At 42.4% G+C, this 16,610-nt stretch overlaps 1 protein-coding gene across 1 annotated transcript in view; it reads right to left on the bottom strand.

The window, feature by feature from the left end:
- ZNF280D (zinc finger protein 280D) overlaps positions 1-16,610 on the bottom strand; it is an 81,336-nt gene that overhangs the window by 49,917 nt on the left and 14,809 nt on the right. The window contains exons 3-4 of the mRNA XM_024204951.3: positions 1,497-1,562; positions 1,028-1,398 (exon numbers count right to left, since the gene is read on the bottom strand). Of these exons, the coding sequence (XP_024060719.2) occupies positions 1,028-1,398; positions 1,497-1,562 (437 nt within the window). The remainder of the gene's footprint in view (positions 1-1,027; positions 1,399-1,496; positions 1,563-16,610) is intronic.

The raw sequence follows: 16,610 nt of genomic DNA, 5'->3' as shown, positions 1-16,610 counted from the left end.
ACCGATGTAATTCGTCCACTACACTGACTTAATAACTCCACCTCTATGAGAGGCATAGAATCAATATCGATGTAGTTAGGTTGACGCAGTGTCAGTGTAGACGCTGCGTTGCTTACATCGACTGCTGCTGCATCTCAGAAGCCATCCCACAATGCCCCATGCTGACAGTTAAATTGGTGCCAATACTCCTGTTGAGGACGCACACCACCAAAACAAGGCGCGTAGTGTGGACATTCAAAAGCAATTTAATTAATGCCATAGCTGTGCATTGACATAACTTAGGTCAATATAATTTTGTAGTGTAGACCTACCCTAGGTATCACCTTGTTTGCAACTTTTTAAACCTGATATCAAATAATGGCGCTGCAAACTCTAGAATACATACTGAAGTCTATTCCCTACACTCAGGCTACTGGACTACCAATTTGTTCACTCAGGCTATATTCTCATTTTTTTATTTTTTTGTTCTAAAGCAGTAGTATTAAACATCCACTTAATTAAACTGCAGAATAATATTAAAATGAAAATTTAAAATCTTAGCATTCTTGTAAGAGTAAATTAAACAATGGAAAACATTGCAAAAGTTTTTAAAAATATGAGTAATTAATTATTTTTTACAATTACAACATATAGAAAATCAAAAGTTTACTAAAGCCCAGATCCTGCAAACACTTATGCACATGCAGAACTTTGTACACAAAAATACATTGTCCTAAAGACAATGTAATTACTCCTGTGTAAAGTTAACCAGCTGCCAAAGTCTTTGAAAAATTGAGGCCTTAAGCTTCAAACGAATTGAACAACATCAAACACAGTGTAGTAAAAAGCCTATTTAATACTAAAGTTCCTGAAAGGGAACCTATGTGTCATAACATGTTTAGTAAATTTCTACAAAAACCACAAGGTTCTTTGAAACCGAAATTTTGTGAAGTGATGTGAATATACAATAAGCAATATCCACTTTTTGTACTTCATTAATTTAACTACAATTAAACCTTGAGCTTTATAAGTTAATATAAGAATTTACCTGATTTAATATTACAGGTTGTGCTGTTACTGTAGCCACTGGCCTCGGTACGGGTTGACCCATTACAGGAATTGTAATATCTCTTGATACTGGCTGTGTCGTTACTGGAATGGTTACAGGTCTGCTAACAGGCTCTGATATTCCAGAATTTGACCCGGGTATCTGCTGAGCTGATAAACATCCAGTAATAGGTCTCTGTAGCGTCTGTGAAGTTCCTGAAACAGTCACTGGTCTAGACAACGGCTGAACGGCTACAGAGCTAGTTGCAGGTCTGGATACAGACTGAAAGACTGGTGAAACAGTGACAGCACCCGGATTGGATGCAGGAGTTGTATAGTGTTGACTGGCAGGCTTGAATGTAGTAACTGTACCTGTTACACAGAATTCCAGAATAATCATTACATAGTATTACAGTTGTATGTTTCATTAAGGTTTTTTTTTAAATTACCATATTAGGACAATGTAGTACCTCTACTAGGTGCACCATTCTGTATCCCCGTTCGTGATGAGCTGAGGTTGACTCTGTTCAATATATCTGTTAAAAGTTACATTTGTGTCTTAATTCCAGTGACAAGTTACAAAAACTGAAGTGAAGTTAAAATAAAAACAAAAATTAAAAGCAGCATTCACATTTATTTGTGAAGGTACCACAAGCCAATAGATTTTTTTCAGTTACAAACTAGAATGTCATTTCTAAAATAAACACACAATAAAGCAAACTGCATTATCATCCTATTTATACAAATAAAGATCTTGAGACTCCTAATTTTTCTTCTTGAGAAAGTTAATTCACTAAATCATGTCAAATTTTAGTTCTCTAGAAATGCAGATAGGACAGCAAAACTCTCCTACATAGAATCCATAAGTGTTTAGCTGTGTTGATTATGTAGACCATTATACAAAAATTTTATCAAGACAATGGAAACAAATAAGAAAAGTGAATACATTCATAAATTATTTCTTAGAAAAAGTTTCTTGAATTCTGAAAAAACATTCCAAAAAGAGGGAGCAAACTCCCTGCTCCCCAACTAATTACTTTGCATTTGGCAATTTAAGACACATCGGGAGGAATAATTTGAACTACTTATTCTAAATTAACTATCAACTTACGAAAAAGATCTGATCATCATTGCAGAGAGCTCAATCTCCAACAGAAGAGAAAAATCCAAAATAATATATTAGGCTGTACAAGGAACAAGATGGAGAGTACTACCAAAATATATAATACCATTATACAATTTAGCAGGATTTATAAAAGGATTAGATGTTTATATAACAAACAAGAATATACAGAAGTTAACAAAAAATATTTAACTATCAACTTCAGGGCATAAGCCAACCTCTAACTATTGGTAGTTAAAAGAAGCATTTCCTGGGTGAAAATTATTCCTCAGCTGCTTACTGCAGAGTTTTTTCCTCTGAAACAACTGGTACTGGCTACTATTAGACATAGGATACAGTAACTCCTCACTTAAAGCCGTCCCGGTTAACATTGTTTCGTTGTTACATGGCTGATCAATGAGGAAATATGCTCGTTCAAAGTTGTGCAATGCTCCCTTCTAACGTCATCGTTTGGCAGCCTCCTGCTTTGTCCACTGCTTGCAGGAAGAGCAGCCCAGTGGAGCTAGCTGGTGGAGGCTTGTAACCAGGGTGGATCGGCAGTCCCCCTATCAGCTCCCCGCTCCTGTAAGTTCCCTGTGCAGCAGCCGCCCAGCAGGCTATCAATTGCCGGGCAGTTCAGCTGTCCCCCCCCCCTCCCCACTGCCATGTGCTGCTCCTGCCCTCTGCCTTGGAGCTGCTCCCCGAGTCTCCTGCTTGTGCAGGGGCGGAGGGAGGAGTAATGTCAGGGTACCCCCCTCGCTCCTACACCCCACTTACCCCTTCTCCATATAGAGCAGGGTGGGGACACGGACGGAGAGAGATAGAGAGAACTTGGGGCAGCAGCTGCTGTCTCAACTTCCTGATCCACTTAAAAAGACAATGCACTTAAGAGTGGGTCAGCTTACTTAAAGGGGCAGTGTGCATTTCTCTCTCTCCCCCACACACAAGGTGTGTGTCTGTCTCTGTCTGCTATGCTGTCTCCCCTCCCCTCCATTCCTGCTGCCTTGTAGAGTGTGAGAGGCTACATCAGTGTTTCTCAAACTGAGGCTGCCGCTTGTTCAGGGAAAGCCCTTGGCATGCCGGGCTGGTTTGTTTACCTGCCCCGTCCTCAGGTCCGGCCGATTGCGGCTCCCACTAGCCGCGGTTCGCTGCTCCAGGCCAATGGGGGCTGCTGGAAGCGGCGCGGGCCGAGGGACGTACTGGCCGCTGCTTCCAGCAGCTCCCATTGGCCTGGAGCGGCGATCGGCCGGACCTGCGGACGGGGCAGGTAAACAAACCGGCCCGGCCTGCCAGGGGCTTTCCCTACACAAGCGGCGGCCCCAGTTTGAGAAACACTGGGCTACATTAACAACAATGTGTTAACCCTTGAGGGCTCAGCCGAGTGCTAGTTCATCATTTAGCAGCAAGGCATTCCCTAGGAAATATCCCACCCTCTTCCACCCTCTAACTTCACCACCTCAACCAAGCTTCACAATCATCATAGCTGTGAACAGTATTAAATTGTGTGTTTAAAACATATACTGTGTGTATATATACATATAATATATAGTTTTTTGTCTGGCGAAAAAAATTTCCCTGGAACCTAACCCCACCCATTTACATTAATTCTTATGGGGAAATTGGATTCGTTTCCCTTAAAGTCGCATTTTTCAGGAACATAACTACAACGTTAAGCGAGGAGTTACTGTACTAAACTAGATGAACCTCTGGTCTGATCCAGTACAGTAATCCATAAGTTTATCATACCAGTACTCATCTGGATGACATTATTTTATTTATTTTTTTAAGCAGGTAAAGAGGCAAACCACTCACTAAGAGAGGATATATAGGCTTCCCCTGCCCACAAAACCAGCACAGCTCACTATACAAGCACTGTTTGGGAAAAGGTTAAGGACGGGAAAAAATGGTAATTTACTTGCAATGTAACTGTTCTTTGAGACATGGTTCATAGGCGTATTCCACTCAGGAAACTACGAGCTTCTCCTCATTTTACTGGGAAATCCCCTGTAAAAAGCATTTGCCACATCGAGTGCCAACTGCACTGATGTCTTGGGCACCAAGTGGCTTTCTGCCAAAAAAGCCCATAACTCCTCCCTTATATCTTCAGGCAGTTTGTCAGTGAATTTAGACATTGCATCCCAGTTTACAAAATCATGTTTTGCTAACAATTCCTGCTGGTTTCCTATGCATATTTGGAGAAAGGAAGCAGCAAATTCATTTGGCTATGATGTAGCCGTGGTGGCATGTAAAATAGACTTCTATCTTGAATGGTCCCTTGCATGTCTTCCTTCTTCAGCAAGTGTCCATATGGAAAGGTTTAGTCTTCTTAAATCCCTCAAAATTGCATCTTCCAACCACATTCTTGGGTCAGGCTTGTGCTCTACTTCCTTCAACTGCAGCTCTATAAACCTTCTGTGAAAGTATACCTGCTTCTGTACTTTGGACATTACCTCATCCCACTGCAGCCATCTTGTTCTCAAAAGGTGCAAAACTACAACTTGCTAGGATCATCTAAGTATTTCCTCATTTGTGACAAAAGTCAAACCAACAGATCTTGATACATTGTAACTTTTGACACTGAAAACTATTGGTTCCTCTCCTCCGGTGTTTTTAACAGCCATGTTTCTGCTCCATATAACAGAGTTGTCATTACTGGTGTGTTGAACACTTGTATCTTGGTTGTTACACAGACATCCTGCAGGCCAAAGAGGTTTTTGAAGATGTTGAAATGACACAGACACAAGTCTGATCCTATGTGTAACTTCTTCAGTTATAGAACCTCCTGCTATCAAGATAGATAAAACTGTTTACCATTTCAGCATCATTACATGCAACGTCAGTAGGCCATTCGTGTCTGTTTTATAGGAGGTACACACAGCTTTGGTTTTATCATCATTGATCTTAAGTCCCATATATTCTGCAGTTTTTTGCAGCTCTTCTAGCATTAGTTGTAGTTTGTTGATGGTCTCTCAGGGGGCATGGATCAGCATTCACCTTGCACTCCTCGTCAGTACCTGGCCCGAGCCGGGGACACTAATGATCCAACCAGCATACCAAATTCAGTGATGAATCCTGGTCACATGCCACCTGAGGCAAGTTCTGCATATGCTAAGAAGAATGGTCTCTGCAAGTAAGATAATATCATCCACATACTTAAGATCCTCTAAAGATTAATCTTTAAATTTCACTCCACCTACTTTGGGCTCAATCAGCTTTGTCATCAGATAGTCTATTAGAACTATAAACACGTGGTACACGTACCCTGTGGGGTACGCAGTGGACTTCCAGGTGGTACATCAACTCATCTAAATATTTGCCTAGTTTTATAACAGGCTATATAAAAAGTACTAGCGAAATCAGAACAAACTAATATTTCATACAGCCAAAATGAGAAAGGAAGCAATTTTTCAGAAATAGTGTCCTGTGACACTTTTGTATTTTTATGTCTGATTTTGTAAGCAAGTAATTTTTAAGTGAGGTGAAACTTCAAGTACACAAGACAAATCAGACTCCTGAAAAGGATACAGTAGTCTGGAAAGGTTGAGAACCACTGTTATAAACAACATAGGTGAGAGAATGCGTCCCTGGCATATTCATGATTCTACTGAAAACCAGTTTATAACACAACTATTGACCCTCACAGAGGTAAACGTATTGCAACACAGTTCTTCCACCAGGCACACTAAGTCCTCAGGCACTCCAGATTCATAGCAGTACCCACAGTGCTGAGTCACGCACCGAGTCAAAAGTAACTGCAAAGTCTATAAATGCGGTATTAAACTTCCCTTTGTTTCTGTAATCATTTTTCCATTAACATTCTGCACAGCATATATAAAACAGATTTTAGATCAGCCTGTACAGAATCCACACTGGCTGTCTCTCATTTTTGGGCTCAGCAGTATTTCAGTTGGTTCAGTAGTATAATCATAAACATCTTCTCTGCGACTAAGAGCAGTGTTATTCCCTTATAGTTTGAGCAAACTGATCCCTCTCCTTTTTGAGTGATGATACAGCCCCTCTTCTAATCTTCTGGAATATGACTGGTTTCCCAAACTTTTAAGACAGCTCTATGAAACTAGTAACCTAAACCCAGGCCACCACTCTTTGGGAGTTCTGATGAAATATTGTCAAGACCAGTTGATTCACCATTTGGTAAATGTTTGACCATACGCATCACTTCCTCAACTGTCAATTTCCTGTTTTCTGATCAGTTCTCTTTTGGATTAAGTTGAATTTATATCTTTGTGGGGATCTGTTCATTAATTCACAAAAGTGCTCACACCAATGCTTAAGTTGTCTATCAATATCTTGGAAGTATTCTCTGGAGAGAGAAGGAATAATTTTTTCTCCTGAATAAGTCAAGTTTCATGGATTTTCTCTTTGGGAGTTGATTTGAATCTCCCTTGATGCAACCTCTCATTGACAGCACTGACCATGAAGGAGTTTGAGGCAGGGTGGAAACAAAAGTACCCGAAGCCTTGCATCGGAACATGATATCATTTGTCTGTATGCTTGGCTATTGGTGCCAAGGAGGCTGGTATGTGTCATAAGGTCCTTGCTGGTTCCAAAAGAGCCCCATTAACAAGGAGGGCTACCCTCCCAGGGGCTGCCGCCTGAAAAATGTCCAAAAGCTTGTGAGTGTTCTCTTAGACAAGCTCAGCTTGTATGCTCAACACTGCAGCCATCCTCTTCAATAGGTCCTGATAAAATTTAAAATCCTCTGGAACAGGGGAGGAGGAATTTGAAGCCATTAAGTCCTCTGGAAAGGACAACCAGTTAACCAGGGCCAGCGGGTCCTCTTGTGGTACAACTGGCTCCTCAGGTGAACCAGTATCTGCACAGGCTGCCAAAGTAAGTGGCTCCCGATGGTGTTTAGCAAAACTATCTGATGAGCTGCCTCTCCCGCATGCAGATCATTGAAATCTGGAAAACCGTGATAGTGGCTCTTTAGGAATCCTTAGGGTGTGAAGAAGGGTGTAGGTCATAGGTGTTGTTGTATTAACTTCAATGGAACAAAAGGGGTCCAAAGAGTCAAAGGTGTTAACATGACTCGAACTGTGCAAAATTAAATAGTGTTCAATAAGGTTCAGAGTTTGGTATAGAGACCTAAGCCTGCTTGGTACCATGGAAAACACACCATTAAAATACTTTTAATATTTTATTAAAGGTATAGAAAAGGACAACAACATTTAAAGCATTTGAAATGTACAGTAATAAATAAGGCTTTCATTTTAACAACAGTCCTTGTTTCCCTTAGGTGGAGAGTCTTTTAGACGGAAAAAAAACCCTTGTTCTACAATCTCTTAGATGGTATTAAAGATGATAACTGTCCTTTTTGAGGAAAAGTGAAGAAATTAGCTGAGATGGGCTGGAGCTGTTGTTGTTTAAGTCTCACACCTTTTCCTAGAAGACAAAACAAGACAAAATACAAAAATGGAAGAGAAAGTACAGCAAAGATAGAAAAAACAGCTTCTGTCTCTGATGTTGGCTTTTATTTGCAACCTCACTGCTGGAACAAAACAGTCATAGTACATGGTACTATTAGCCACTCTGAGACCAGGCAAACTTATGACAGCATTGGGCAGTTTAGGGCACTGCATTTCTAGTCACAGACTTAGAGCAGTGTTGCAAAATATACAGCCTTGGCTGGCTAAGCCAGACTCTTATTAAGACAGAAAAGTGAAGAAATAAGGTGAGGAAGGAAAAGGACACATCAGGTGAAGAGAGGAGAGAAAGTGTCACATTCCAAATGGTGGTTGGAATTCAGTCAGAGCTGGTAGCAGAGGAGATGTCACCTGCATCCCTTTTCTCTGGCCTGGTCAGGACATCTCCCAGAATCAGGATGAAGAAGGTCCTGGGGTCCCAGGAGATGGTAAGGGTAGCAGCCATTATGGTGAAGCTCGGTCCTGTAGCCAAATTTTCTCCCAAAGTCTCTTAAGGACCCCAAGAGGGAGTAGAAAGTGGAATAGCCCATCCCCTCATTATTTTGTCCACCAGTTAGGCATAATATCTGACATACCAATTTTGGTTCATGGATTTTCGGTTCCACACTTCGTTTAATAAGCATGATCTTAAAACAATTCTTGAGTTATGTCAGAAGACCTTTTGTTTGGACTAATTCAGTATCTCTCTCTCACACACACACACGCACGCACACACACACCCCTTTTCCTACCAACATTTGTTGTTATAGGTTATTGTGACATTTTATTAACTTACCTTCACTTTTTACAGATGAACCCACAATTAAGGTAAATTTGTAGGCCCAATTATTATAACCAGCAGCCAATAGGAAGCAGGCCAAGATGAGCTATCTTTGCTGTATGAACAGTCCCATTCTTGATACAATGCTTTCCTTCAGTAGGTGGTCTAGAAGACTTGCTAGACCGACCAAACCCCAGAAGGAACAGTGACGTGGAGGAGGACTCCAAACCCAACTGCAAGGAGCTATGTGAATAGTCAGCAGACATTGGGGGTGCCAATCCTAAAGAGGCCACTAGGCTCTCTTACTTATCTGTGGCCCATTGGAAAGAGGTCAATATCAGTGCTGATGCCGGCATAGTAGTCAATACTGCAAACATGCCCCAAGGCGTGAAGAGAGTCACACGGAGACTTGGTATGAGAAAAGACCTTGCTGCTGAAGTGCAAGTTGTGGTCGGTGTCCAGTCTGAGGGCTACCCCAGTACTAAACCCATAGGTGCGGAGATACAGGCTTGTGCAGAGGCTGAAAAACATACCAATACTGACATGGTGTGCGTTAATGACTATCACATCTTTGCTGTGTTTCTTAGTTGGTATCAACAGTGGCACCGACAGCCTCTGTTCTGGAGCCATAGACCCAGACGCACCACCGCGAGCAGGAGGCACGCCCACTGCCAAGGACTCCTGGCACTACAGGAGAGTTTGGGATGGAGAGCCAAAGCAAATCCTTTACTACCTCATAAGCTTGCAGGATCATTGGTACCAATGGGGCCAGAACAGTATCCGTTGGTACCAGATTCAACAGCTGCCCCACAGGACAGTACCAGAATCAATGGAACAGTACCGATATGTTCCCCTCATGGTACCAGGAAGACAAGGGTCAACAGCCTGGCTCTATCCTGAGTTCCTGAGGAGCAGGGGTGATTTTCCAAGTCCTCCTTTGAAGAAGAATAGTCCTTCAATCTGGAGTGGCTCTGGTCTGTTTTATGGATCCTCTTTCAGAGAGGCCCCAGAGAGGAAGACCAATCCCTCTCTCTCTGAGAAGAAGAGTCTGAGTACAGCAGTTTGTCAACGACCACTGCAGCCTCTGTAGCAGCCCGAGAGACAGGGTGATCCATCAACGGACGGGGGAGGCTGAGGCAGATCCTGCGCCATGAGGTGTTGCTTGAGGCGCAGAGCTCATTCTTTCCATTCTTTATCTGCAAGAAAGGCAGATGCTGCACATCTCTTTAATGTGTCCCTCACTGAGTCCAAAAAGCAGCACATGTGGGGTCACTATTCAGAACAGACACCTCACATGACAGACAGTACTTGCATCAAAAACTAACCACTGACTAAAAACAATCAAAACAGTAAAGGAAACTATCTATTGGCAGGAACTACTACCTAATATTTAACAGGATTATCCAGACCAAAAAAAAGAAAGAAAAAAGTGAGGTAAACTGCATGGAGAACTCAGACTCAGGCACAGGTGGTGAGAGATCAGGGTGGTGCCAACCTTATATAATTTCAGGAGGAGTCTGGGTGCAGAGCACAAGCTCCTCCCCGATAGATACTGCTATAGAAAACTCTCCGGCTCCAGCAAACCAGGTGCACAAACACCTTAGTAGAACACACATATACAACTGTTAGAAGAAGAACAGGTTCTATGTTTAGATTCTTCTTTACTTATTTGTTAACCATGCTGAGATCAAGTAGCAGTATTGCAGGGCATGTTATCCTACAGTGCCTTAGGAGTAAAGGAAAGCCAAGAATTACATGGCTCAGCCACAAAATCATTCAATACAAACCCAGCCAGAAAAAATAATTTACATAAAAAGGTATTTATACCTCTAGGTTACTGATGTGAAAGTTAATATTTCTAAGTGTTCAAATACTGTAAGTTGGAAACTGACATACAACATGTTTCTGAATGTATTTGCTTCCAACTTTTAAAGAAAGAAATCACTGAACTGGTAGAAATCAATGACTAAGCGCCTGCAATCAGAATTTGTTGAAGTGCTAAACCAGCTTTTGATAGCATTAGCCTCTTCACCAGGTGCAAAGAAATATTTTCTTCATTTCAGTTTATCCTACTAGTTCAGTTCAATGTTCAAAATTAATTCAAAGTTAAGAAACCAATTAAAAGCTGAACACGCAGGAAAGCTTGTTTTCTGTTCAATCTATGAATAAAAACTAGATGTGGAAGTACGAGACCTACTAGTTATAAAATGTTGAAGGACACAGTGACTAGAAATAATCAGTTCAATTCACTAACTAAAGGAACTTCCTTTGTTTAGTAAATCAGTTTTAAATGCAAAACAAGTTTTGATAAACCTTTTCTCTTATGTTTCCAGCACATTTAAAGTAGTTTTAATTTAAAAAATGTTTTTGTATATCTTAAATGAATCAATTTCCATCCAGAGAGCTTGACACATATCACAAGTAAAAAAATTAAATCATAAATAAGAAATGTATCGTTCACCATTTTCTAAAATAATAAATGTCAAAATTAAGAAACTGAATAAATATTAAGCTATATAATTGCTTAAATAAATGTGTACGGATATAACATATCTTCCTGGTTATCAAAAAGAAGCACCAAATTTAGTGTAAATGCTCTATTTAGATGCAAGTCAAAATGTGTTAATGGTTACCAACCAATGAGAATCAACCTTTCTTTAGCAAAATAACGAAAAAGTACAAATACAAACACAATTAAAATTTATTTAAATCAAGTTTTCCTATTTGCTTACTTAAATCATGATTTTTTTTTTAAAAATCAGTGATTTAAAAAAAATCAGTGATTTAAATTGCTTTGATTTAAATCGGTTTACCCTGGGGGTGAAACTGTAAACTATCTAATAAGAAATTATGTAGGATAATTAATGTATTATAATATACAAGCATACAAAACTGAGTTAAGATTGCATATGCCAGGTTAACTTTAGCATTTCTTACACATTTCCTAAACAGTACTAGTATGTTATATTTAAATAGTTCATTTTCATATGCCGATGAAAGCATCTGCCAAACATGAACAAACGTTAGCCGCAACCCATTTTACCAAAAAAATATCTGAAGCACAGAGAAGTAAAGTGATATGGCCTATGTTCCAAAGCAAACTGTCAGCCCCAGAAACTGAAACCAGGTTTTTTGGTTCACAGTCTCACGGGTCAAGGTCTAACCAGCAGCTACCCAAGTACCTAGCAGGTTACTCATGCACGCTCTTTCAATTTGCCTCTGTTGTAAGAAGGACCATAGGAGACGCCATACCTGATCAGAGCAGTAGATCATATATTTCAGTATCTTGTCTCAGATTATGAACAGTACCAGATGGTTCAGAAGAAGGTGCAAGAAACCCCATAGTGAATAAGTATGAATCAACTTACTCCTAGATTTTTTTTCTTAACTGCAGCCAATTAAAGACTAGTTTATTCCCGTAAATTATAAGAGTTTATAGCACTTACAAAAAGAACACACCTATCTAACTACAGTAACTGTGTAATATTCTCATTTTCAATGTAAGTGCGTTATCTTTTAGAAAGAAAAATAAACCCTACTATAATAGCACTTCACTTTGGTATCCTGGCAAACAAGTTCACAGGTTAATTGTACATTACTACATAATTCAGTGTTTCCTTTCATCAGTTTCTAATTTGTCATGTTTCAATTTCACTGAAAGCATCCATGTACTTATGAGTAAACAGGAGGGCCCAATTTCCCTTCTATATATTGTTCACTTTTTATTCCTCTTTTTTGTCCCCTTTTAGCTGGCCACTCTTTAAACCAGTGTGGGGAAGCTTTTTTTCTATCAGGGGCCACTGACCCACAGAAAAAATCAGTCGTGGGCCACACAGCCCCACAGGATGGTGGTGCGGAGGCTCATAGCTTCCCCCCACACACACAGTGGGGCAAGCCAGCGCTCGTGGCTCCAGCCCTGAGGGGGTGTGGGTGTGGAGGCTCGGGGCTTCCCACAGGCTCCGATGTGGCACCAGAAATGAGGGGTTCAGGGTTCAGGAAGGGGCTCTAGGCTAGGGTGCAGGAGGGGATGAGGACTCCGGCTGGGGATGTGGGCTCAAAGTGGGGCTGGAGACTCCACCGAGGGGTCACAGGGTCATGCCAGTCGCTTCCGGGAGCTGCGCGGAGCTGACTGGACTTTTAACGGCCTGGCAACCCCCACTTTCCCCCGCAGTGGGGTGAGCCAGTGCTCATGGCTCCAGCCCCACGGGGGGGGGGGGGGGAGCGCCGAGACTTGGGGCTTCTGACCCACAGCACGGAGACTAGCCACAGGCAAGATTAAATGAAGCAGTAGGCCAGATCTGGCCCGCGGGCCGTAGGTTCCCCACCCCGATCCTTCTTTAGAAGGAAGCATTCCAGTGTATTTAGTTGCTTTTTGTCTGGACCTCTTCTATTTCGGCTAGATTTTTTTAAATAGAGTTATCAGAACTCAACACAGTATTCCAAGTGAGCATATATAAACGATTCATGTAATGGCTTTATAAAATATTTTTGGTATTACAGTTTATCCCATTCCTTATGCCTCCTAACATTTTGTTTGCTTTTGTGGACCCTCATGCACAATTAGCAGCGGTTTTCATTTACTAGTCCTCAATGATTCCAAGTCATCATTATCTTTTTTGTTTTTCAAAGCATATTTAGAATTAACCAAATACAAGTACAGCTCTACCCCAATATAACGCTGTCCTCGGGAGCCAAAAAAATCTTACCGCATTATAGGTGAAACTGCATTATATCGAACTTGCTTTGATCCGCCACAGTGTGCAGCCCCACCCCCCCGGAGCGCTGCTTTACCGCATTATATCAGAATTCGTGTTATATCGGGTCGTGTTATATCGGGGTAGAGGTGTAATTCAAATTATCCCCTCCAATGTGCAGTACTTTGGGTCAACAATTGTCAACAATTAATTTAATCAGCCATACTAGGCCCATTCACATAGCTTGGTCAGGTCTTTCTGAAGTTCCTGAGCCTTCTCTAGAATTGACAAAACTTAATAATTTAGTTTAAAGAAAAAAAATTCTCATTTGCATGCTCTTTACCTGCTTGGTGCTATACTCAGAACCTATTGGACTGGAGCACTAGATACTAGCACATAATCCAGGGATTTGAGTCCTTCCAGAACTTTAGCCACCAGAAGGGCAAGTTGTCTATGACTAGGGAAAAGGGACTATTCAGAAGACAATACCTGAGGAAGTCTACTGCCCACTTGATAGCCAAAGCTTCCTTCTGATATATATTTGAATATGTTCTTTCCCTGGGGAACAACTTCCTGCTTAAATATAGCATTGGGTGCTATTCTCCCTCAAAGTCCTGGACAGCACCACTGAAAGGCTGATGTCAGATGCATCTGTATAGAGAATAAATTGACAGGTGAAGTTGGTGAGTACAGGCATCTGGCCCAGCCATGCCATCAGGATATTAGAAAAGCATCACCACACCGGTCATCTCAGAGGACATTCTTGGTATCTTTGTCTTTTACCACATCCATTAGGGGAGCTGTGATCAATGCAAAGTTGGGGATGAACCGGCATAATGCCCCACCAGGCCTAGGAAACAACATATGTGTCTCCTAGTCCGAGGCGTGGGGCATGAGTTCAGCTTGTGGATATTAACACAGGCTTCACAAAGCTTCCTCCTACCCCCACCTCATAAGTCACTTCTGCCATGGTCAACTTACACTTTGCAGGGTTAGCTGTGAGACCAAGGGATGTCAGTACTGTCCTTAGGTGCCACAGGTGGTCTGCCCACATACAGCTATATATGACAATGTCGCCAAAGTAAGCCTCTGCATATTGCCGGTGAGATTCGGTTCAAAGGCACTGGAAAGTCGCTCTCGCTCCTTGCGGAGTGAACAGTACAGTTGTAAAATGGAAATAGCCAAAAGGGAACAGGAGGGGTGTGGTCTTCTCCTGAGAGGATGGAGATGGGAAATCAGTCAATAGCCCTTTGTAAGGTCAACCATACTGAGATACTGCACTGGGCCCAACCACTCAGAGTTCATCCACCCTTGGCACTGGAGAGGCATCAAACTTTGTGATGGACTTGAGCTTGTGAACATCTCTTCAAAATCAGACCATGCCATCTACTTTCGAGTCCAAGACTATAGGGCTCCTCCATAACCCCCATTCTCAGCACTGCCTGCACCTCTTCACATATTGTGTCCCACATCCTTTTTGGTAAGGGCCAGAGAATTCTTCCTAATGAGCTGCCATTGTGCTTTGTTGTGTTCTTCACAAACTTGTGGAGAATATCTGAGCAAAGTCTCTGATTATTTGCATCAAACTGGATCTTCTGATCTGGTGAAAGGGCCTCACTTAATGGTACAGGTTTCAGGCAAGCAGATACCTCAAGGCCTAGCTCAGGGCTTGCCGGCCAAGGGTCTACCAAAAGGGCTTCCCGGGTCTTTCATGGCTTGAGAAAATTTACAAGGTAAATCTTAATCTCCTTCCTCATGCCAGGTAGCTTAAAACCATCATGTACCAGGATCATTTGTCTAAGAACCTCAAAAAAGTCCTGCCAGCAGGTCATCAATTTAGATTCTGATGATGGTAATAGTAACACCCCCGGTCCACATGTCCCAGTACCCCTTTCCCTTGGACCCATACCAGAACCATCAACTTTGGGAGAGACCTACTACAGGCCCTCACTTCTGCCATCAAACCCTGGGCATATTTGCATTCCGTCAACGAGCACTCTTCTTCATATGCCCCTGTAGATCACAGGAGTAGCTAGTTACCGGACTCATCCCCATGAGCTTCTTTCTGGCAGCGAGTGGGTTTAACCTCAAAGTGGGATTAGTGTCCATACTCAAGGGCTCCAGCCTGGCTGTTTGTGTCACTAGGCAGGTATCTCAGCAATAACTCACATGAGCTCCCTGAGGTCTTCCCCCTTCTATGCAGTTGTCCTGTGTCTCTGGAGTGGGGTCTGTACATGCTTTGCACTTCTACTAGGGTTTGGGGTCTGCTGGCAGGTGTCCTGCTCTGCTGGTGGTCCTAGGTGGTGGGTGGGCAGAGGCCGGACAATGACTCCGGATGATGCCAGAGCAGTCACTCCCAGCCCATTACAAACTGCTCCATTAGGACCAACTCTGCAACTGGGCCCTGGAGCATGCCTCTGGGCAAAGCCACTACCAGCAGTACTCTTAATTGTTGTACCACCACCCAAGGATGTTCCCCCTTGGAGTACAACTCAGCTCTAAAGCACTGCCAATGCAGCTCTTTGCTGATGCCCAGGTAATCTAAAATAGCAGTCTTCACATGATTATAGGTCACTGAGAGGCCAGCACATCCTTCTCAAAATGGTGAGGAATGCTTCCAGATCATCATTTGGGCCCATCTTAGTTAACTTCACCGACATGGGTGGCAGAGGTCCCTTTGGCAAACTGGTCCATATGAGGCCTCCCTCAGATGTTCTTGCTGCTGGGAAATAAACTCTTTCAACAGCTGCTGCTGCACTGCTTGGGCTTGCTTCTGGGTTGTCCACTACTACATCATCTATTGCTGGAATTGCTGCTGGTGGTTGGCCTGCTGTTGTTGCCACTCTCACCATCCACTTACACCAGCGTTCATCTTGTCTGAAGTCCATATCGGCTGAGGCCCCCTCTCAAGGGGCTGGTGAGGAACCTGTTTCTGTCTCAGTGCCTTTTAATAGGCATAGAGCTTCATACCTGTATTCTCCACCAATTGTGGTCAACTGGCCCTCAACTGGGGCTTGGAGTTAGTGTCTGAATCTTTTGCCCCTGGGTCCCTTATGGTAGCCCCCGCTCCTGGGCAATCTTACAGTTCTTGGCAGGAGTTCAGGTCACACCTGGCATCTTTTCAGAGCCCAATTTAAAAAAAAATTGCAAAAAAGGCTACTATTCTGGGGTGTATTAATAGGAATGTCATATGTAAGACACAGGTGGTAACTGTCCCACTCTACTTGGCACAGGTGAGTGCCTCAGCTGGACTACTGTGTCCAGTTCTGAGCACCACACTTTAGGAAAGTTGTGGAGAAACTGGAGACTCCAGACGAGAGCAACAAAAATGATCAGAGGTTTAGAAAACCTCACCTCTGAGGAAAAGTTAAAAAACCTGGGCTTGAGAAAATAAGACTGAAGGGAACCTGGTCTTCATATATGTTAATGGCTGCTATGAAGAGGGCAGTGATTAATTGTTCTCCATGTCCACTAAACATCAGACAAGTAATTGGCTTAATCTGCACCAAAGGACATTTTGGTTAGATATTTGGGGAAACTTTCTAACTATAAGGAACGTTGTAGAATACCCAATATTGGAGGAT

The sequence above is a fragment of the Terrapene carolina genome, unplaced genomic scaffold, assembly GCF_002925995.2.
Source record: "Terrapene carolina triunguis isolate 2854851 unplaced genomic scaffold, T_m_triunguis-2.0 Scaffold67, whole genome shotgun sequence".
Taxonomy (NCBI): domain Eukaryota; kingdom Metazoa; phylum Chordata; order Testudines; family Emydidae; genus Terrapene; species Terrapene triunguis.
This window is presented reverse-complemented; position numbering and strand designations above follow the sequence as displayed.